Here is a 23,076-nt window from a genome sequence, read left to right as displayed (position 1 = left end):
GGAGTGATGTGAACTATGCTCTTGATGGCTCAGAAGCCAAAAAGAAAAAAATCCCTCCAGAGATTGTTTGCACAGATGGATTTGCTTAGGATGAAACATGTTCGTCTAATCCCATTTGGATATGTTTCGCCAAGCACGCATGTATCCTTAACATTATTTTCTGTGCATTTAAGGCAGTCTTTAAAAATGTATTATCGTTTTCATAATTGATAGATTGTGATAGTCTGTCAGTCAGTGTGTTTTCCTTTTGATCCTCAGCCTAGGGGTCACTTCAAAGCCCATCAGCTCACTGCTGATGGGAGCAGCAGCATTGGTTACTTGTGTTACGTTGACTCCCATGCTCTTTTCTCCTCGCCCAAGAATGTACTACATTAATACTGGGTCAATTTAATCCTGTAGGATTATGCTGTGAAAACAAGCTGCAGATGTACTGTTAAGAATGGCTCTAAGTCTTTTTCCCGTGTCATAACCCTGCTCTCTGTTACAAAAGGCTTAAGAGGGATGGGGAGAGTTGCAATCGCTAAAGTGCTTGCTGCGCATGAAGACCTGGGTTCAAATCCCAGGGCCTACATGAACAGTCTGGTGTGCTGCGTGAACTTGGAATCCCTTCTGTCACTGAGGAGGCAGCTATAGGCAGATCCCGAGGCTAGTGTAGCCTAATGGGTGGGTCCTAGTGAGGAATGCACTTTCAGGAAACAAGGTGGGTGGCTTCTGAGGAATGACACAAGCTGGAACCTCTGGCATCCACACACATGTGCACACACAGGAAAACACGCAAAAAGACTTAGATGTGTGCTTAAAATTATGATGTGCAAAACATTAAAAGTAATCTGTTTTGTTTTGTTTTTCAAGACAGGGTTTCCATGTGTAGCCCTGGCTGTTCTAAAACTCACTCTGTAGACCAGGCTGGCCTCGAACTCACAGAGAGATCCACCTGCCTCTGCCTCCCGAGTGCTGAGACTAAAGCCATGCGCCGCCATCACCCGACTCCAGAAGGGTATTCTTTACATATATAGGTATCCATACTCGATTCTGTGTCAGTCTGTTCTGAGAGCTGGGCAGCTAGAAGAGACCGGATGAGAGTTGGAACACTCTGTCAACTTGCAGAAAGACACTTGTCTGTAAGGGGGCACAGCAAAGGAACTGCCAACATCCCTGCTCCATGGTATAGTTAAGGTTTTTTTTTATTGTGGATAAGAGAGAACATCCAGAAGCATCTGGAAGCGTCTAGAGCCGAGAGAAAAGGAAACCGACTGGGTGTGGCTAGGGCTATGTATTGACACGAGAAGGGAGAACGGCAAATGGTTAGAATAGAGCAGAGTGAGAGAGCAGGGGATTGGTGTGGGAATAGTGAGACTGGGGGGTGGTTATGAGGGGGGCCAGTAGCTGGAGCAAGAGTTAGACTAGGGTGGGGACTGATGGAGCCTGGAGGCCAGCACGGGCTTTGATATGCAGCCACAGGTACTTGTCAGTAGAGAGCCATATGTCCCTTCCGCCACAGGTAAGCAAAACGACTCCTTTGCCTGATGGGAACCACAGTTCCTCAAGTTCCTGGAAAATGCTTGTTTCCTTCAGCTGTCAGAAATCCTGCCGTAGTTCAGGTTAAGCTAGGACCTAACTCAATTTGGACTCAGGCAAGAGGCCCGCCCATTCCGGAGGACAGAGGAATGGGAATGAGATGCCCTTTGCACCTCACAATATTAGAACCCTCACACTTCTGCTCAGTGTCCGCCAGTTCTTCACTAATCACATACGGCCCCCTAAACTCTGCTCTGTCCACTTCATGGACCTTCTAAAAATGGAACAGAAACTCCATTCTCCCACTTCCCCAAGTGTCAAATAGTTTTGCTACCAAAATGATTATCACTGCCACCCCGAGTGGCCGTGATCCTTCTGGAATAACCGTCCCCCTACAAGTCTCTTGTCTTCAGTGCCTAACTCAAGGCTCATCTCCACCTCCTCCTTACATCACCTCCCCTTCTCCAGAACTAGATCATTCCAGAAACAAGCTGCATTACTTTGTCCTAGCACATCACAAGGACCACTTTCAGTGCCAGGGGACAGCTCCTCACTCAGATTTTCCAGTTACTCATTACGTTTAGACGGTCATTCAAATCAGGGCTGCTTAAATAAATCACTCTTCACAAAACTGACCAACTTATTTAAAAACAACTCTTATCACTGGCTGCGCTGCTTTGCTAGGTGAAGCTCCTCAGCGGCTGCCATGGCTGTTAGGATAAGGTGCAGCCCTCTCAGCGTGTTCACATGTCACCCCCAGGATCACACCTGCTCTAACAAGGCCACACCACCCAATCCTTCACACGTAGGAGCTTGTGGGGGCCTTTCTCATTCAAACCACCCCAGTTACTATCCACTGTCACCATAGTCATATGCAATAACAACGCGTGAAACAAAGAAATCAGAATCATAGAACTCTTCTCATCGTTCTGCTGTCATCATCTTTGTACCCTCTTTTCTATGCTGTCCCCTAGGCCTTGCAGAGGGTGATGGAGATGCTAAGTTCTCAGCGGCAGCCATTACCTTCAGTTACGAGGTTCTTTATTAGCCAGCAGCCAGTCTAAGACATAAGTATTTAGATGCCCATCTGGCTACACCCAGCCTCATGCCGGTAGCGAACTCCTCACTAGGGCCTGTGTCTTCCCAGCTATAGATTTTTGCCCTGGTTAACAGATCCAGATACGTTTTTCTTCCTATGAAAGGAGGCCTGATATCCAATCCAATACTATAACTTTCTTGCAAGCCTTTGAGTACTGTATCACCGCAGGCAGCCCCTTCAGATCTTGACAACACTGTTTTGGAGACTTGAATCTTAGGCAAAATGCAAACGATTGCAGTGCCAGCAAAAGCTAACACAGCACTATGTGGGAAACGTGAGTCCGCCACAAGAAGCGATATCTGTTCCGGGAACTCTGCATATTGTAACAGCTGCCGGCTTCTCCCTTCTCTACCAGCACATGCCTACCGATACTGCTAGGGTTAACCTTCAGGAACAAGTCAAGAAATTAACCAGGCCTTTTTCTCTAGTTATGCCAGTCTTCAACAAGAAGGCAGGGGTTACCTCTTCTTGCACAGCCTTCCTTCTTGCTTTTATATTATTCCATTGTTTCACTTTGCTTACATTAGTGTGTTCACATATGACTGCACATGTAGGTACAGGAGCACGCATGCATGGTGCATATGTGGGGTTCACCTCAGGTGTTGTTCCCCAAGTACCTTCTAACTTCTGTTTGAGTCTCTCATTGGCCTTGAGCCTTGCCAAGTTGTCAGACTCTCGGCCCATGAACTTCCAGAGGTCTGCCCGTCTCTGCCCCCCGGCTCACCGTGACTGGCATTACAGATGTGCACCACCACTGTACCTAGTGTTTTACTTGAGTTCTGGGGTCTAAATTCAGGTCCTCACCCTTGCAAGGTCCATGTTTACTGACCAAACCATCTCCCTAGATTTCCTCCTTGAATTTTGAAAAGGAGTCAATACCAACATAATATATTTATTTGAGAGAGATGGTTGCTGCCACCATTAGGAAGATCAGTGGCCAAAATTTCTAGTTTAACATCCAACTTCATTTGCATCTCCAGGCAGCATATAGTCATAGATAACATTACAGCCTCCACAGGTTGCGGTTTCCCTTCATGTTCATGAGTTTTCATACTCTATCCTGAAAGATGGCGTGGATCTTGCTGTCAGAAGTCCTCACCCTCCATGGGTTTTCCTCTAACTCCATCTCCAGTGTAGTCTGGGATTCTTAAAATATTCTCTTTGGCTAGCATCAGAGACTTAGCTCCAAGGAAAACATTTCTGAGAATGTTTTTATTTCAGGGTTTGTATAGTGTTCTCAGGAAACCTCTGTGAAAGACCACTGTTGCCGTCCTTCAAAGTCAGATGGCTGCCTCTGGCCAGTTCGTCACAAAAGCTCCTGGTGATTTTGTAGCAGTTCAGTGTGAATTTTTGCCTAGTCTTCCATTATTTTTCTATTTGAGAACTTTGCTAATGATTTCCTGCGTGCTCACAAAGCAGTTAATTTCCTCAGTGTTCTCTCTGTTTTCTGAAAAGTCAACAATCCATGTTTCTCGGAGTTCATGACTGAATCGTCTGACATATAAGTAAGAGCTGGTGCTGCCGGTTCCTGTACGTGGGAGAACAGGAGCAACCCCACAGAAAATAAGCTGATGTGACCAAGTGTCCGCCAGGACTCAGGCTGCGTCAAACGTTCTCCTCACCTGGTGCCTTGCTTGCTGTTCTTGGCAGCCTTCTTACCTGCTTGTGGCCACTAACAGCTAGCAGAGTGTCCTGTGACCCCAGTCCTTCCCTTCTCTAGTTCTTTCTGTCGCTAGTCAGAATCAGACTGGCAGCCCTGGAGAATTCCACCTATCTCAAATTTTAAGATGCCAGGTCTAAACAGTTCACAAACAAAGCTTGATAAGAGGTTATAAATGTTAAATCAGCTATAAATCCAAATATTCCTACTAATACAGTAAATAATCAAGTGCTTTCTGGTTCAGAAAGGATGGAATAAGCCTCTACCTTGGGGTGATGTGATCAAGATGGGGCTCTCTCTTCCCTTGGTTTACTGGCATCTAGGATGGAATCAAAATGCTCCAGAACAAAGCCTGTCACTCGTGTGTCTGAATCTCTCACTTCACAACACTCACTTCACTGCTACTCATTCTGGAACCAAAGCTGAGAGCTCCCAGAACCAGGTCTGCCTTCTGCTTGCTCAGTATCTTATCCTCCCTTCAGAAGACAGGCTCTTCAGAACGAGGCATCTTGGACACCCTCTCTTCTTGAGCCTTACATTGATAAGTTCTAAGGGTGAAAGGCTAAGCAGATTGCTCTAGCTCTATCATGTCGATGGCGTTGGGTGGGTTACTCAGTCTAGGGGTTTGTAACCCACCCTGCAATCAGTTATTCCAGGGTCTCGGAGGGGCGCTACCTGGAAGGGAATGAGCTAGGACAGAAGAAGGAGGCCAAGCAGATTTGTCAAAGCCTCCGTTTATTAGGATCATGGTTGCTGCTTATATAGGCCCTGCATGAGGACTTGGTGGGCAGGGCACGGGATCTCACCGCGTGGTCCCAGTCACGTAGGCCAAGAAGTTACATTCGGACAGGTAGGCCAAGAAGTCACAAGTTGCCACACCTGGTTCCCTGGATAGCTGGAATGTGAGGCAGATAAGTTAATTGGGTGTGGGGCAGGTTCTCTCAATAGAACATAATTATGGGTGTGGGGTTCTCTGCAGACTCCCCAGGGTGATGGTTCCTGTAATGATTTTTAGGGTGGAAATGGCTCGTGACACTATCACATCTGCACCCAGAGTTTGCCTAGCTCCTCTAGCTGCACACGCAGTCTTGGCTTAGTCTGGCCACACCTAGCAGGCAGAGACGTCAAGCTCCCAGGGATCTGCCTGAGTAGTTCTGGAACCCTTGAGCTTTCATAGGCTTCACTCCAGAGAGACTGCATCCCTGCCTTGGGTTACTGCATGAAGGACTGCAGGCTGCAGAGAACTTCACATGTGCCAGTTCATGGGGCCCTTCAGAGTGTTTTGCAGCATAGAAACTGCATTTTTAAACACGTACCCAGATGAAAACACAATGCAGAATAGCTTATCTGGGTCTCCAGCGTGGGTCTTTGAAGCAGTATTTAGAAAGGCCTTGTTCCAAGGCAATGATCATTTATCTTAGCACATCTCTGACTTGCAGATTTTTACCACGAAATTATATAGATTCTCTCTACCAAGGTAAAACTGTAGAGTCCGTCTGTTTCTGTCCCTGTGCTCTGCCCACACGCTTTTTCCACAGGGAACTGGCCATGGATCACTACAATAAGGATTCTGTCTGGAGCCCTTCCCTAATCCTCTGTCATCTTTTTGTCCCTCTGGCGGGATCCTAGAGTCCTTTTCCCACACTGGAGGCACAAACTGCCCGTGATTGAGAACAGATTATAAAACAGCCACATGATTCCCCTGGAAAATGAGGTCCTTGGCATTTACCTTGATGAGAACAGTGGATAAACATATCTGGGAGGGACAAGTGGTGGCCTTTGGAGTCAGAGCTGTAGTTTCAGAGCGAAGACACCGTGAACCGCCACCACGGGCTTCATCATGAGGAAAGCTCTACCATCGTGGCCTTTTTCTTTATGGTGATCTAGAACCAACTGTAACTTCATAGGTCACTGCAGAAGGATGGGAACTATTCCAGCTAGGAGATGGGAGGCTTTTGTCTGTCTGTCCTATGCCCTGAATGGGTTTCAGGGCGGTTAGAGCAGAAACAAAGCCACCAGCAGCAGGCAGGTAGAATGATCCAGAGAGAAACGCCCGTGGCCATGACAAGGGCAGTTATAGCACCGCTTGTGGATAGAGAGCTTTGGCCATGACAAGGCACCTGTCGTACAGGTAGAGTGTAGAAAGCTGGTCTGCAGCCGATCGGATGCCACAGATCTGACAGTGTGTTGTGTGAGGGAGTAGAGGGAACAAAGTGACTCTTACAGTTTTATTGAAACAACATGGTGATAGTCACCATGGGGATAGCAAGGGAGAAAAACATGAACAGACCAAGGTAGTGGGTACAATAGAAAACTCTGAATTATACGTATTATGCTGGAGATTTTCTATCAGGAGAGAGAGAGAATGAGAGAGAGAGAGAGAGAGAGAGAGAGAGAGAGAGAGGTTTAGCGTCATGGAATGGTTGTGCAATGAAGACCCAGAGGAAGAATAAGGCCTAGGCTGGGCCAACTCCTAGGAAAAGCGAGGGGAATCAGGAAGGACATGTTACTGCACATTGTAAACACACCCACTTTATTATTTTATGAAAATAGCCCCTGGTTACAGTTAGGTTAAAAGTACATGTTTCTGTATTGGGCAAATAGTCTCAACGAATTAGACCAACAGTTGGTAAATGGAGGCACTCAGTTTCACTCAGCTTGTCCCTGTCCCTTTGACAGTATCATGGACACAGGGACCACACTGTTTTTCTATGCTTCATTTTCACTAAAAGCCACTGATGCCAGATTTAATATCTAGGGCATGGTTATCTCTCATTATGATTGAGATCTCTGGGACATCACCTTAAACTGAAATCCAAGTTCAGCACTCACTCTTAGAAAATCCTTCAGTGAGTGGAGATGGTTCTGCATTAGGAGAACTGGCCACTCTCACAGAGGACCTGGTCTAAGTTCCCCGTCCCCCCCCCCCATGGTGGCGCATAACCTTCTGTAACACCCCTTCCAGAAGATGCAGTGCTCTCTTTTTATGTCTGCTCTTCGTTGCAGGTTCAGAGATGATTTCTTACTCTTCCTTTCTTCCCTCCCTCCCTCCCTCCCTCCCTCCCTCCCTCCCTCCCTCCCTCCTTCCCCTTCCGTTGTACTGAGTACCTGGCTGTGTGCTTGCTCTGGAGCAGAAATATACCTCCAGCCCAATTTCTGATGACTCGATCAGTCTTACTTTTGTTAATAGCTTGGAATATTTTATCCATTGGCACACATTGGAAAATTCACCCGTAATTTGCTTTAACTGGAACTTTCCAGCAGCTGCCTCTAGCCGTCTGTCATTCAGATCCCTGCCAGTGACACTGGGATGCTGTCGGCTGTCCACACTTCCAGGGTGTCTGAACTTTATCCCCAAGTGAAGGTAGATTGCCAGGGAGCATCGTACTTGAACTATGCTAGTCCGCTCTTAAGTACCTTTGTTGATGAGACTTGAGTGCCGACGTCAGCTTTGAGGAGGGCTGATAGAAGAAACACTTGGTTTTCAAGACATTTGTACTCTTTTTAAAACTATAGTTGACAACCTCCCTCATTTTACTGTGCGATACATTTTATGTCTGATTCTTACAGTCCACTTAGAAAAAAATACATTTTGCAGAAGAAAAAAACAAAACTAAACTAAAACCAACATCTTGGGCTTCCTTTTGCCAGAGAATGAGAAGGATACATTCAGTGTGAGCTTGTTCACTGAAATTGAAATAAGAGCTTGCAGTATATCTCTGCTAGAATATTAACATTCTGCATACCTAAACATTTATCAACCTCTGGCCATCTCAGGCCATACACAACCCCTGCAGATCTTTGTTCTGACATACTCAGACCAGAATGCGATCATCAGTGCAGGAGAGTGCAGGGCTCTGTCCTCAGTTTGGCCTGCTCTTCCTCCTCAAGCCTCCACAGTGTACCACAACTCAGATACTAAGCAAGCTAAGACAGCATCACTCAATGCCACAGGAGTGATTTTCCCTTGAGTTGTGTTGAGTACCAACAGAACAAGAAAGAAGAGCACGCATACAGTGAATTTCACTGATAGTGGTGTTTGTGTGTTGTGTTTGTTTATGGAGGACTCCAGACATTCTGGTATTCTTTATTCTAGCAGGACACATCTCAGTTCTTCCCTCACCCCTTCCTTCTTTTCACAAGACCTTACACTTGCCAGGCAAGTGTTCTCCCATCAAGTCATACCGCACAAGCCCCATAAAGAGTACATTTGTCAGGTAACTTAAAGGTGGTCAGGTTCTCTCTGGCGCTCAGTCAGAGATGGAACCCAGTGCTTGTTTTTATAAGTGAGAGAATTTCTCTTTCCCTCTGATGGAGCAAAGGTTGTGACTTGGTGCTCATTTTTTAAAAGTAGTATAAAATCCAGTGTTTCCCTTGGTAACCGTAGCGTTCAAAGATTTGTCTCCTTGGTCATAGTATCTTGTGCTCTTATTTCATACTGTGAAGTGATGTTTCTGCTATTTATTTTAGTTACATAGGAATTTTGTTATAGTTATTTCATTGTTTTTATTCTGATAAGGAAAGTACGTGCTCATGCTATTTATAAAGATGTTTGGATTTGACATCAAGTCCAGTGGTGAAATGCTGGGTCACCCTGGTCATAGCTTAGCTTATTTTAAAAGTGACTATGACTGAGCAGTTTAGTCTTAGGATCTCAGAGTACCTCATTTTCATTTTAGTGAACTGGAAAGGACTGGGTAAAATCCAAGCTGATCAGATCAAGTCCAAGTGCTCCATGTGATCAAGCTCAGCTCTTGTGAGCTGGTGAGGGATATGCAGAGATATCCAGACATGGTTGTACACACCTGGAATCCCAGCATGCAGATGTCAGAGCAGGAGGAGCTTGACTTTGAGTGCAGCTCAGACAACATAGTGAGACCCTGTCTCAACAAGTCACACTTTCTGTGCTGCGAGTTTTCTGTCACCCTGATATAGCTAGAGTTACCTGAATGGAGCACACTTGAGTAGAGAAAATGCCCCCTAAAGTATGTCTGAACGGCATTTTTCTTTCTTAAATAACTTATTTAAATTCATTTTATGTGCATTGGTGTGAAGGTGTCAGAGCCCCTGGAACTGCAATTACAGACATTTGTAAGATGCCATGTGGGTGCTTGGTATTGGACCTGGGTCCTCTGGAAGAGCAGCCAGTGCTCTTAACTGCTGAGCCACCTCTCCAGCCCCAAAGGGCCTTTTCTTAATTGGTTATTGATGGGGGAGGGCCCAGCCCATTGTGGTGGTGCCATTCCTGGGCTAGTCTAGGTTCTATAAGAAAGCAGGCTGAGTAAGCTATGAGGAGCAAGCCAGTAAGCAGCAATCCTCCATGACCTTGGCATCAACTTCTGCCTCCAGGTTCCTGCCCTGCTTGCATTCCTGTCCTGACTTCCTTCAGTGATGGACTACAATGTGGACATGTGAACCAAATGAACCCTTTTCTCTCCAACTTTCTTTCAGTCATGCTGTGTCATCATAGCAATTGCAGCCCTAAGACACACATAAAAAAGCTTATCTGTCAATATGCAAATTGTTTTCTTCTCACCATCTGGAATCTAGTCTGTCTATTAATATCTTTTTAACAGGAAAAGAATTGTTTATTTTTGATGGTTAATTGTTTATCTTACCAATTTTAAATATCATTAAACTTCATTTTTTGCAATTTTTTTGTATATGACAGTGTGTTGGTTCAGATGAATATTAGCTGTAGACTCATGTTTGAATAATTGGCCCCCAACTGGTGGAAATGTTTGGAAAGATTAGGAGGTGTGGCCGTGTTAGAGGAATTGTGTCACTAGAGGGAAAGCTTTGAGGTTTCAAGACTAACACCGTTTCTCATGGGTCTCCCTCTGCTTCCTGTTTATGGATAAGGATGTAAACTCTCAGCTGCTGCCTCAATACCGTGCCTGCTTGCCACACTATCCACAATGATGGTGATATACTCCTATTCTTCTGGGACTTTAATCCCCAAAGACATCCTTCCTTCAATAAGTTGCCTTGGACATGGTGTTTTGTGACAGCAATAGAAGTTAGTACCAGAAGTGGGGTATTTGTGTGACAGATATGGTCATGCTTTTACTTGGAAGAATGTAGAAGACTTTGGGGAGGAGGGTGGAAAGTTGGGCAGTGGGTCACACGCCTGTAGTCCCAGCACTTGAGATGCAGAGGCAGGTGTATCTCTGAGTTCTAGGCCAGCCTGGTCTACAGAGTGAGTTCCAGGACAGCCAGGGCTACACAGAGAAACCCTGTCATGAACAACAACAACAATAATAATAAAAGACGAAGACAACAATGATGACAAGGACTTTGCTTCTTTGGACTAGAATAGTTGAGCACTGTAAGGAGTGCTGAATGTGCCACCAGTGCTGAGAAAAATGCTGACTGTGGAGGTTTAGCTCAGGTGGATTCTGAGGGGAGCAGTATTAGCAGCTGAGCTTGAGACCATTCTTGTGACACTTTGGTAAAGAACAACTTTCCATCCTTGTCCTAAGACTGAACTGACCAATAATAGACTGAGTTTCTTGGAGATTTCAAGACAGTCTAATACTGACTCTGTCGTGTGGTCACTATGCACACCTACAATGAAAAAGAGCAAGAGTGGTAGAAATACATACAAAATGTACAGTTTTAGGAGAAAATGAGCATCTGGAAATGTAGTGTTGAAGATGTGGCTTATAATGAAAGAGATAAAGAAATGCCTGATATCAAGGTGGAATAAAGGAGTGGTGCCTTCAGAGCAAGACCCCACCCAGCCAAGCTTCCAACTTGTGTAAAGACCTAAGGAATTCAACAGCTACAGACGTGGTTCAAGGAAGCCAGGCTCCATCCTACACAGGCAGCCAAACTTGCCAGTGTCATCCCTGTGCTTCTGAATTCAGAGCCATGAAGGATAAAAGAATAAAGGGGTTGCTGAGTCTTCTTTCTAGGTTAAGGAAAACCACTGAGATCCCCAAGATGTTAGCGGTGCCGAAACCATGCCCTTAATCCCAGCACTGCTAAAGAGAGTTACAGACAGGGAGGAGAACCAGCTCAAGAGAGAGAAGTGTCTTGCAGTTTGCAAAGCTGGAAGGGCAGAGCCATCTAATCCCTTTGGCTTCTGACACAGGCTGTAGGATTTGGAGTTTTCCCTGCTGGGCTTTGTTCTTGCCTTGGTCCAGTATTTCCTCATTCTGCCTCCTTTTCTCCCTTTTGGAATGGCGATATATATTCTGTGTCATTGTTGGAAGTAGAGATATGCCTTTTGGTTTTACGGGAGCTTGCAGCTGAGAGATTGACTTGATTGGCTGGCATTAAGACTATGGGGAGTTTTGAAGTTGAACTAAATGCATTTTGCATTATGATATGGTCATGGGCCTTTGGGAGCCAGGGAGTGGAATGTGCTGATTTGAATGAGAATGGCTCTCATGGATTTGTCCCACAGTGGGTGGGACTGTTTGGAAAGGATTGGAAGGTATAGCCTTCTTAGATGAAGTATGTCACTGGGGGTGGTTTTCAAAACACTCCCAGCATTCCCAGTTAGCTCTTTCTGACTCTTCCTTGTAGATCAAGATGTGAGTTTCCAGATGCTGCTCTAGCTGCCTGCCGTTATGCCTTTTCTTCCCCATCATCATAAACTCTCTCCCTCTGGAACTGTAAGACCATGTACACGCGGTGTCTTCTTGGTCATGGTGTTCGTCACAGCAGTGAAAAAGTACAGATACAGACACACAGAAAAGCTGCTTGAGATTCAGGTTCTGATTTAGGTGGCATCTATGATTCTGAGGTGGCGTTGATCCAGAGGTGGCATTGGTCCAGTGGGCTTCACAGACAGTCTTATGCCCAGTGCTGTGACTGGGCACTGGGTTGGAAGGCTCAAGAACCAAGTAGACACGTTAGGGGTGGAGATGAGCTGTTTCTCCGTGGTGCCAGTTACACAGAGGCATTGTTTCCCACGTGATTTCCGCCTGCCGATTCCATTGGTCAGCACGAACAGCTGTGAGACGGTGACTTGAATACCTTTAGTGAAGTGTTCATAGTCAAGGGAGGATTCATGCTCACAGTTGGAGAGTTTTGAATATGAATTCAACACTTCCATTATTTATTCCCCATATTAATTCCAAAGGTAACCTTGGAGTCATCTTTTTATTATCAACAAGCTTCAACGTTAGCATGGTATTTCTGCAAATGGATGAGATCATGGATTTCATACTAACCTACTAAGAGCCAGTTACTAGCTGTGTGGCCTTGGGTAAGAAATGACAATCCAAGCCTCATTTCGCAATCTGTGACAAGATAGAAGAGACCATCTGCATGGCGTCAGCAAATATGATCATGTAGCATTGTTATGCAAGGACTTTGACCTTTCAGGAGCTGGTATTAAAGTCATGATTTAGGTGAGCCTTGGCAACCTTACAAGCGATCATGTGCCTGCTGGTGCTTTTTAGTGATATCTGTCATCGATGATTCCATGGAGATGAGCTCCCGTCAGTCATTATCAGGACAGCTGGAGAGAAAATGGGGAAGACTCTGCAAGCACAGTCAGGCTCTTGTTATTGGTCTATGTTTAGATCCAGGTGTGGTGACTCATGCCTTCAATCCCGGCCCTCAAGAGGTAGAGTCAAGGAACTCTCTGTGAATTTAAAACCAACCTGGTCTACATAGCAAGTTACAGGACAGCCGTTAATAAATACACAGTGAGAGCCTGTCTTCAGACTCAAGCAGGGGGAGGTGCTGAAGGGATGGCTCATTGCTCTTAACCAGACGTCCCAGATTTGATTCTTAGCACCCACATTATGGCTCACAACCACCTCTAACTCCAGTTCCAGGGGATCTAACGCCTTCTTCTGGTTTCATAGGAAATTACATGCACGTGGTGCACAGACATATATGTAGGCAAAGCACTCATATACCTAAAGTTTTAAAATGAGGGGAATATTGACTATATTTATCTAAAACTTTTTTTCAAACGGCTTTGAAACTGGAAAGGGTGCACACTGTGGACAAATTAAATGGCACACTTTAGTTAACTGTATTTGGAAACCTTTGCTACCACTAAAAGTTTTACCTGAAAAATCGTTGCAGTGTGGCAGGCACTACACCTCTAAATGTGCTTGCTTGTACCTTTAAAAATAACTTTATGCAATTATAGGAAGCATTTCTTGGTGTTGCAAGATAGGGTGGAAATACAGGGGGGACAGCTTATTTTGGAACAAATATTATTGCCTTGAAACTTTGCCAGTTCAAGCTGGGTTCTTTGGAAGACCAGACCTCCTGTTTTCTGGCTCCAAAGTGTATGGGACATAAGTAACCATTTACTTTGTCATTAGAATTCAGCTGTTGGTCTCTCTCTCCTCTCCTTCTCCCCCCCCCCCTCACTCCTTTCCTTCCCACTTCCCTCTGCATCTGTCCTGAAGTGCAGTGTCATTTTCACGCTGTTTCCCTCACTGCCTCGTTACTCTTCAGTTGGTGGAGATGGATGATACATATTATATATGTGAAGGATTAACTAGCTTGCCCTTTGTCCCAGGCAGTCTGTCTTCTGTGTTTAATCAGTTCTTTACGCTGCCGGGTTGGGGAAGAATCACAAACTTTATTTATTACCCTTGAAGCAGCCAAAATGAAGTATGTAGTCCAAATTCTAACTTTGGTTGTTTGAGAAAAACCACCCTAATCATCGAGATTAAGACTCTATGGTATCTGGCAGGGAGGTTTTTATAATTTGAAATTTAGGATTTTATAAAATGACATTTTGTTTTTTGTGGTGTTTTTTTGTTTTTGTTTCTTAAGACAAGGTTTCTCTATGTAGCCCTGGCTGTCCTGAAACTCACTCTGAAGATCAGGCTGACCTCAAACTCACAGAGATCTGCTTGCCTCTGCCTCCCAGGTGCTGAGATTAAAGGTATGCGGCACCACCACCTGGCAGCAAATAACAGTTTAATAAATTACTTCTATTGGCCTTGAAAATATTAAACATGCTTCCATCCCTTAAACCACAATTGATGGGGAGAATGAGTAGGAAGATGGTTAGCTGTTGTTTTCTCCAGTCGGCAAGGACCCTCTCTTGCTTCTTTCTTCCTAGGACCCTAAAGCAGCTCATATTGTCAATGGCTGCTGAATTTTATTGTGTTCTGAGACAGGGTCTCCCAGGCTAGCCTTCTGCTCCCTATGTAGCTGGCGATGACCTTAACTCTGATCATCCTATCTCCAGCTCCTGAGCTCATATGTTACTGTCAGCACACCTGTTCATGCCATGCTGGGGATCGAGCACTCGGACTTCCCTGCCTGCTCCCTAGGCAAGTAGTCCGTCAACTCGGGCTCCATCCTCAACCCATAAAGTTGACTTTTTAACAGGATAGCTGGAGATTTGTTCTCTCTAAACAGGCTCCAACCCAGAGCCCAGGGAGGCTGGTCATCTGGAACTCCGGAGTAACTCAGTTTTTATAGTACAGTTACAGTGAGTTGTTCATCCAAAGTGGCTGTTTGGAAATGTTTCCGCCTGCTCTACAGCAGTGCTGCCGAGTGAGTTGACTCAACTTCATGCTGTATTGCATGTCAACACTTAATCATTACTGATTGGAACCATTTGCTTTCTCAAGCCCAACCTAAGAAAGTCTCTCTTACAGATTTTTTTTTTGTAAGTCCAAGCCATCTACCATCACTTTTAATTAAAATAATTTGCTTATTTTCTTCTTTAAGAACATTTTTTGAGATACTGAAAATTAAACTAAGGAAGCTTCACTTAGGGTCTCTGCTTAAGAAATATTTGTGAGTAAAGAATTTTTTTGTTGAGATATTTAAACTGATAAAAATACTATAATTTTTTTTAGCTCAGTCCCCAGGACCAGCAGGTGTCCTCTGACCGTAGTGCTCACACCCTTGTGTGTGGGTCTGCAGACACACGTACTTAGAAGCATCATTTGCACACCGTGGCTATTAGGTTGACTAATATACTAGGATCCACAGGATTTCTGGAAATTTCCTGATTTTCTTGAATTGATGACTAATGCTTGGACTGCCAGTGTCCTTCCCTGAGTTCCTGCAGATGTGTTCTAACTAACATTCTTCTCTCAGATACATGTACTCCTTTGAACTGTTCTCTACCTCCAGTTCCCTTGTATCCAGGTGAATCTCTTGGTTGTTCCGGCTCTCTCAGAACTCAGGCTCACAGGCAAACGTTCTGTTGGTGCTCCCCCCCCCCTCCTTTTTTCCCCCTTTCATCTAATTGTCCCTGTTGTGGCTGCTCTATGATTGGGAAGGCTATATCCGACACAGGGAGGACAAAATGGGCGGATACAGCCTGCTGGAGCCCAGCCTCTCCTGTGGGTGGAAAGGTGAGTAGCGCCAAATTCACTTTTTCTGTTTTGTTTGGTTTGTTTCTCTGGGTAAGTGTCCCCAGAAAGACTGCCTGTCCCCTGCTAAGGACACTGTTTCTGTCTCCTTCACTCTCTTCTCGCTTCAGGAAAGGAGTTACTCCTTTGATCTGTTCTCTACCTCCAGTTCCTTTGTCCCCACATTCCCTAGCTTTTGGAACTCTGAAAAAATGTTTTTAATTTTCTTGTCACCTTCCTTCTCCAGACACTTGTTTCTGCCCTCCTCAATCAGCCACCATTTATCTGGCTGCTTTGCATTTTCCAGAGTTTGGTCATGCTGTCTCTTCTGTGCACTCTTTCTCCCCCCAAGTTCCTGGTGGAGCTTTGTTGTCCCAGTCACATTCCAGCTGCATTCTCTTCATAATGTATAGCCACCATTTGCATTTAATAACAGCACCACGCTGGCTTCCCCAACTGCAGCCAAACTGCCTCACACTGCCCACGAGAATTTTTGAAATCTGTAAATCAAGAAGAGATTTGGAGGGCATGGAGGAATGGCTCAGTGGTTAAGAGCACCGCCTTCTCTTCCAGAGGACTGAGGTTTGAGTCCCAGCACCCACATGACAGGTCACAACCATCCAAAACTGTAGTTCCATAGGATCCAGTGGCCTCTTCAGGTATACAGCTATACACACGGACAAAACACCCATATGTGTTTTTTTTAAAAAAAAAAATTCCTTTTTTTTTTTTAAAAAAAAAAGATTTATTTATTTATTTATTAGGTATACAGGGTTCTTCCTGCACATATCCCTGCAGGCCAGAAGAGGGCACCAGATCTCATTATAGATGGTTGTGAGCTACCATGTGGTTGCTGGGAACTGAACTCAGAACCTCTGGAAGAACAGTCAGTGCTCTTAACCTCTGAGCCATCTCTCCAGCCCCTAGATAGATCTTTAAAAAGAAGAAGAAACTTGGTACCCAGAATAGTTGAGTGAATAGCATAGCCCTCCATGATGGGACATCATCTAGGTATATCTAAAAATAAAGCAAGAAAATGGTTCCTCTGTTAAGTTCATCAACAGAGTTTGGACTTTATGATGATGACCAGATATCAACACTGTCATTTCTGTTATCGGAAGTGTCTAATATCAAATGTGCCAGTGCTGATGGCATGGCATAGAGCTTTTGTTGAGGTGGATCCTGGAGATCATTTCCCCTGCCAAGATTTATATATAAATAATATTTGATCACCTGCATACAACCCCACCCCGTGTTGCATATAATTTTTCAGTTGTTTTTGTCTTACTCAGTATTTTCTAAGAAATATGTGGGGTTGGGTTAGATGATTCCTCAAGCCTACCTGGAATCCTGAAACACAGAATTCTCACATTTTGAATATTGCACTGAACTAAAGAAAGGGATTTGCCAATAGAATGGGATAAAGCACAAAGTTTTTCCTGTATCTCTGGTTCTGTGATTTTAATGAAATCAAATCAGCGTTTTTTGCTCCCTCTGTGAAATACTTATTCTCTATCTATTTGCTTAACAAAATCATACTGTAACTACCCTATGATTTTATTTTCTTAACATTTAGAAAGGAGTGAAGTCGGAGAGGATGAATTCCTCCACAGAGTTGTTTAGGTTCAGTTGACATTTTAATGTGGGTTGAGTTTGAACTTGAGTGCCACACACATTTCTGCAGCTGACTCCTGGCCTCTCACTGGTGTACCACTTTTCCCACCACAGGAGTCTACCAGGCCAAATGTTGACATGAACCTGATGTTGAAACTGCATTTTATCTCCTGGGCTGAGTCTATGAGGTCATGGAGACCCACAGTATTGATAGCATGTCTCTAAAGAATAGAGAGCCCAGGACAGCTGAGAGCAGTGGGGGAACGCTGTGTAACGTGAATGCTTTTAACCCAGTTATTGAACTTACTAAGATCTTTCTGCTCTGCTCTCTCCCCTCTGCTCCCCTCCCTTCCTCTCTCTCCCCTCCCCTCTCTCCCCTCCCCTCTCTCCCCTCCCCTCTCTTCCCCTCCCCTCCCCTCTCGTCTCCTACCCTCTCCCCTTATCTTCCTTTCCCTCCAGTGTCACTTGGACAGTAAAAGTTAGGAGAAAACAAAAAAGGGAGTTAAATGACAAAATGTCTGTGACCACAGGGAGCTAATTGAAAATGTGGTATTTTCCTTGAGCAGGGTTCCTGTGAACACACTGCTATTTTCCCATGGTGTCCTCCACTCTCATGTATTGTCTTGAGCTCAGCACCCTCATAGCTGCTTCTCCTGTCTTGTAGACATGCTTGCTGACTCTCCGGTTTCTGCCATGTACTGAGCCATCACCCACAATCCTCCCTACCACCTTTCCAGAGCAGCACCCCACCCAGCCCAGCAGCACACATGTGCCTCACGCCCCCTTCATACAGTTTCTGCCGCTGGAAATCAGGTCTTTCTGCTTGTACAGCATGCACTTCAAACTGACTCATTGCCCCAGCCCTCACTTCATTTTTTTATTCATAAAATCGTGGGATGTTTATGGAGGATTCTAGAGGACAATGAATTAAAAACCTATTTCTAACACACAGCGTTTCATATAAAAGCAGGATAGCGTTCAAATATTGGTTTCATTTAGATACTGAATTAGTTTTGTCAACTTAACAAGATACGAAATCACCTAGGAGTCCAACTTTAGGCACACTTGTGAGGATTATCCTGTTTAGATAAGTCTCTGTCTGTGCCTGTGTGAGATGTTCTTTATTGGGTTCATTGAGTGATCAAACCCATCCTAACCAAGGGCAACACTATGCCCTAAGCTTGAGTCCTATACCACATAAAAAGGAGAATCAAGCTAAGATCATGCATTTGGCATTTGTCCTGCTCCCTGACTTTCGGTGTAGTGTGACCACTACCTAAGCTCTGCTGCCTTGATTTCCCTGCCATGAAGCACTGTGCCCTTGAATTGTGACCCTCGATAATCTCTCTGCTTCTGGTGGGTATCTTAGCTCAGCAGCAGAAGCTGGGTACTGGTCCCCATTTCCAAACATAGCGAGATGGTTTTTTAATATGTGTTTGTTAATGACTGTAATAGGTAAGTAGCATGAAGCTTCCCAAAGCACTCTAGTATTGGGGTGACTGGGTTTCAGGCCTGCAATGTTCATCTTTGCTAGGCTTTCAGGGGACTTTGTTTTTGTTCTAATCAAAGTGACTTTGACCAGCCCCCCAACAGTCAAACCAACCTGTGACTAATGTTCCCTATGTGTTGTGTCCCTTGTAGGTGCTGTGGTCTTTAGAGTTGGGTCACTGGATTTCTGAGGAGCCCTTTGAACTCTCTCAGTCCTTCCCTGCAGCTCCGGTGAGTCAGCACTGTGCGGTGCGGGGGAGATGCAGTGTGGTGATTTTAGAAAACACCTTGTCTTAGGTTAAGGGTGGTCTCGCTCAGACTAAAAGGATGTCGCCCTAGAAATGAGTGCCTCTGTTGACTGATTTGTGAGCTCATGTGGGAACACTTGTAAAGCTCAATGAGAAACGTCACCGTGGAAAGGCTTGTTCACTTACGCTGGCAGTCCAGATTCGGGAAACTGAACTGGGGGGGGGGGGAGGTTGCTGCACGTTCATTGCTAACTTGGGCTATAAGGTAAGACCTTTCTCCAAAAGAAAAAAGAAAAAAATAATAATTTAATTATGAAAGCCTGTGGGATTCTAGAAAACAAATTTTAAAAATAAAAGACAACTATTAAAACTAATGCTAATACAGATAAAATTGACAGGTATAAAAATCATGGCCTGCCAGCATTGTGATGTGGTCTTAGTCTGAGGTTTGTCCTAAATTCTACCTTTATGGACTCTTAAGTATTCTAAACAATTGCCAATTAAATTCTGACTTCTCTGATATTAAGGTTTGACTGGAAACAGGGCTATACAGAAGTTGGCTTTTGTTCCCAAACATGTTGTCCGGTTTGGGACAGTTTATCGTTTGGGAAGATGAGTCTCTGAAAGGCAGTGGCCGTTCTGGCTGTCCCCGGTGCTCTTACGTAGCTGTCCAAGTGGCCCTGTGCCGGGGACCCAGCAGGAAGCTGAACTCTGCCCCCCAGTCGCTCAGTCATCTAGCTCTCTGCATTGTTTTGTTTTCATTTTTGAGATTACTGTTTTGATTTCCTTTCAACTTTGTAAATGTTTTCTTAAGAACAGAAAAAAATATTCTTCCCAGTAAGTTTGTTTGTTTAAAGTACTGTGTAAGGAGCCGAAGTATAAAGTAGAAGCCCGAATTCCTCCCGTTCTCTGACCTGAGAGAGTGTATATAATTCTGAGCCATACAGGAGGTTTGCCTTTGGAATTCTTCTTCCTGCCTTCACGAGAGACTGATGTAAATGCAGAGTGCTGTTCTGGGTCTACCACCTCACTTCCTGTCATTGTGGTCCTTCAGGAACCTTGCTGCTGTCTGAAGCTGTGGGATGTTGTTCTGGTGTCAGATGTTTTAACTGGGTACAGAGCCATGTTGGCCCCATCGGTGTTCCCTAAATGTAATAATAGAAGCAGCGGTCAGAAAGCAGGGAAGAGTTCTTTACTCTGGAGTTAGTTGGTAGGAAATGAAGCATGGCAGAAGTGAGGGTGCCTTGGCCACCCGCGTCTGCGGATTGACTGGAGCCCAGAGCAGTGTGTGAGGTTTCAAGGCTGCCTGAAAGAAAATGGGTTAGAGCAGTGTTTCTCAACCTGTGGGTCACAACCCCTTGGGGGTTAGCTTATCAGATATCCTGCATATAAAATACTTGCATTAGGATTCATAATTGTAGCAACAGTTATAAAGTAGCAATGAAATAATTTTAGGTTGTGGGGGTTACCAAAATATAAGGAACTGTATTAAAGGACCGCAGGATTAGGAAGTTTGAGGACCATGGGGTTAGAGAAATGTAAAAAACAAAGCCAAACCAAATCTGGACAGAGAAGGGCAGATGGACAGGTAAGGAAGGCACCTGAGAAACTGCATCTCACCGCTTTGTGCAGGTGCTCATTGATAGAGACAGCACTCTGCAAGCTTCCGAGAAGTTAGGACACGAGGAATTAGGGTTCAACAGTTCCAAGCATCGAGTTGTGTTCTAGAACTTTCTAAAAGCCTCTGGTGATACTATGAGCAGGACAGTTTGATTTTGCTTTCTCAAACACTTCTTCGGTTTTGTCTCAAGTGGGATGGTTTCCCTCAACCACAAAAATCAAGACTTAGTTTCATTTTCTAAAACATATCTTCTTAAACTAGGGGGCAGATCTTTGGGATAGAATACACGAACCCAGCGGTGAGGTCTCGTCACCATGAAATAGTGTTTTTTTCACTAAAAGCAATCTTCCTTGTCATGAGGCATGGGGTTTGTTTTTGTATGTGACACCAAAGAACAGAATTGTAAATGTTATCGTAAAAATTAAACGTAATCACCTCAACTAATAAGTTATATTTAATTACTAAAAATACCTTCATATTTATCAGCCAGGCAGAAAACAAAATAGTACAGTCTCCACATACACCAACGCAGCACCCGCTTGGTGGGAATTCCAGAGAGGTGGGCATTTTCACCATGTAGGAAGTAATATCCAGCCGTTAAAAACTAAGCCGTCGAAGATGGGTAAATGTGTTGTTTTCAAATGAAAATGTAAGGCACCTAAGAGGAAAACAATGCACTGTGCTCCTCCAGATATTAACCTGAATACTCGCTGCCGTGGTGAGGGATACAGTCTGTCACCGTGACGGCTGTGCTGCACATCCCTACAATCTATACGTGTGCTCGGAGGTGATCCCAAGATTATCTTCTCTAAGTTCTGCTTTCCAGTTATTGACGATGAACTCTCACGTAACGTCCTTCCTGTGGCAGTCGGCATGCTGTTCCTCTGGTTCTCAGCCTCAACGCCACCTTCCCCAGGTGTTTCTCTGGACCACGGTGCCTTTGGGTTGCCTTGAGTTGGCTATTGGTGCAGGCTTAAGTGTTGTGCTTCAGTCTGGCACACGGAGATCCTCCCCACCCCCGGTAGCACCTCCTGCTGGAGAAAGGAACTGCTGTGCATTGGTGTTTCTCAGTGCTTTGGGTTAATCTTTGGACACAGTACGCTCTTCTGGGAGTATAGGAGGCGTTTAGAAATCTGCCGGCCGAATCATCATGGTTGTGGCCTTGAGCGAGTAGCCGGACCCCTTCCAGTAGTACCACTTGATACCATTGAACTTATTCGTGCTCTGCTTTTGTGGATAGTACTGTCCGTTCAGGTTGGAAGGACCACATGCATCAAACCACCATCCTGTGAGAGTGAAGCAGAAGGAATTAGGAGTGGGTGGTGGCACCTGTGTCAGCATGGGGAGGAGGGCTCAGGTGTGCTCATCAGTTTTCGGCTTCAAAGAAGGTGCATACACACCCTCACGGTGTAAGAAGAGCCACACTGATTCCTCACTCCCCAGACACACACTTCACACCTGTGCAGTCACAGTTTTATTGTTGCATGTGTTCTTACACACTTTCTAGCTCCTTTTGTGCAGAAGCCTTGCAACATGGAGAAATGTTGGTCAGTGCTGTGCGAGAAGCCTGTCTGTCGTCCATGACCACATTGGTGGGGTGAAGACATGGTGAAACTGGAGGTATATATAGGAGTCTTCACAGCAGGATGGACCAAACGACTCCCACTCCCCTCCATCACATTGTTTTGGTTGGAATAGAAGCCAAGTGCCCAGTGCTCCATGGAGCTAGGGAAAAAGAAACTTTAAGGCTATAAGGAAGAGTGCTAAGGGAGAGTCAGGCATAGCAAGGACCTTCTTCATGGTCACTCCGGATTCCACAAACAGGAGCAGAGTTGGTAATAGGATTTGCCATGTGAAGCAGTAACGTGGGTGGTGTACTAATCTGAATTCATCTCTAAGCCTCAAGTGGAAAAGACACCGATTACATGAGATTACGTGATAGTATTCATGTTTGTCTTTAAATACAGAAAACAATGACAAGAATTGATAGTAAAGAATGTAGATGAAATACCAACTGAGAGGCTATCTCAGGGCAAGTGGGACACAGTAGGGCAGCTTCTCTAAGTTCCTATAGAGTGCAGCTGTTTTCCTGGACCCTGCTGGCTGGAGACAGTCCTAGCTGGTGATTCTGATAAATGGAGGTCTATAAGAAGACTCTGTGTTGTACAAAACCCTTGGAAGGTTGAGAAGTGTCAGTAACAGATCTGCCTTAACCTTCAGGCGCCATCCATGCCCCATCCTGCAGATGTCTCCTCCACAGGCCAGCTTCCCCACGGGCCCGCCCATGGCTTGGAAAGTGGCCTCTTTTCAGCCCAGACCTCCCATTTTCCTTCCCTGGCTGCTTGCCTCCTCCCCAGCTCCATTCTCAGCCCCTAAATCTTGAACTAGGTAAATAAATAGATTGTGTCCTTGGTTATGAGGCAGTTCTCCTGCTCTCTGGAGTAGCAGCACACGGGTGGTCTGGAAACAGCCAGCCTCTCCAGAGAGGGCTCAGTGTGGGAATGGCAGCAGGACTTGGGACTAAGTGTGAC

The 23,076-nt window shown here is 45.0% G+C and overlaps 2 protein-coding genes across 9 annotated transcripts in view; one reads left to right on the top strand and one right to left on the bottom strand.

Annotated features, from left to right (window-relative positions):
* The window catches only part of Mcph1 (microcephalin 1), a 212,397-nt gene that overhangs the window by 64,359 nt on the left and 124,962 nt on the right, over positions 1 to 23,076 (top strand). For all 8 annotated transcript variants that reach the window (XR_007590844.1, XM_050137333.1, XM_050137331.1 and 5 more), the window contains exon 12: positions 18,830 to 18,907. Coding sequence is in view for 7 of the 8 variants with exons in the window: in XM_050137333.1 (XP_049993290.1) it covers positions 18,830 to 18,907 (78 nt within the window). In the remaining variant the exon portion in view is untranslated. The remainder of the gene's footprint in view (positions 1 to 18,829; positions 18,908 to 23,076) is intronic.
* Positions 20,977 to 23,076, bottom strand: part of Angpt2 (angiopoietin 2) — a 49,420-nt gene continuing 47,320 nt past the window's right edge. The window contains exon 9 of the mRNA XM_050137335.1: positions 20,977 to 21,831. Within this exon, the coding sequence (XP_049993292.1) occupies positions 21,671 to 21,831 (161 nt within the window). The 3' untranslated portion in view covers positions 20,977 to 21,670. The remainder of the gene's footprint in view (positions 21,832 to 23,076) is intronic.

The sequence above is a fragment of the Alexandromys fortis genome, unplaced genomic scaffold (genome assembly GCF_014885135.2).
Source record: "Alexandromys fortis isolate MF-2015 unplaced genomic scaffold, M_Fortis_MF-2015_v1.1 scaffold_3, whole genome shotgun sequence".
Taxonomy (NCBI): Eukaryota; Metazoa; Chordata; class Mammalia; order Rodentia; family Cricetidae; genus Alexandromys; species Alexandromys fortis.
The sequence above is the reverse complement of the archived record's forward strand: the minus strand, read 5'-3'. Positions and strand labels throughout refer to the sequence as shown.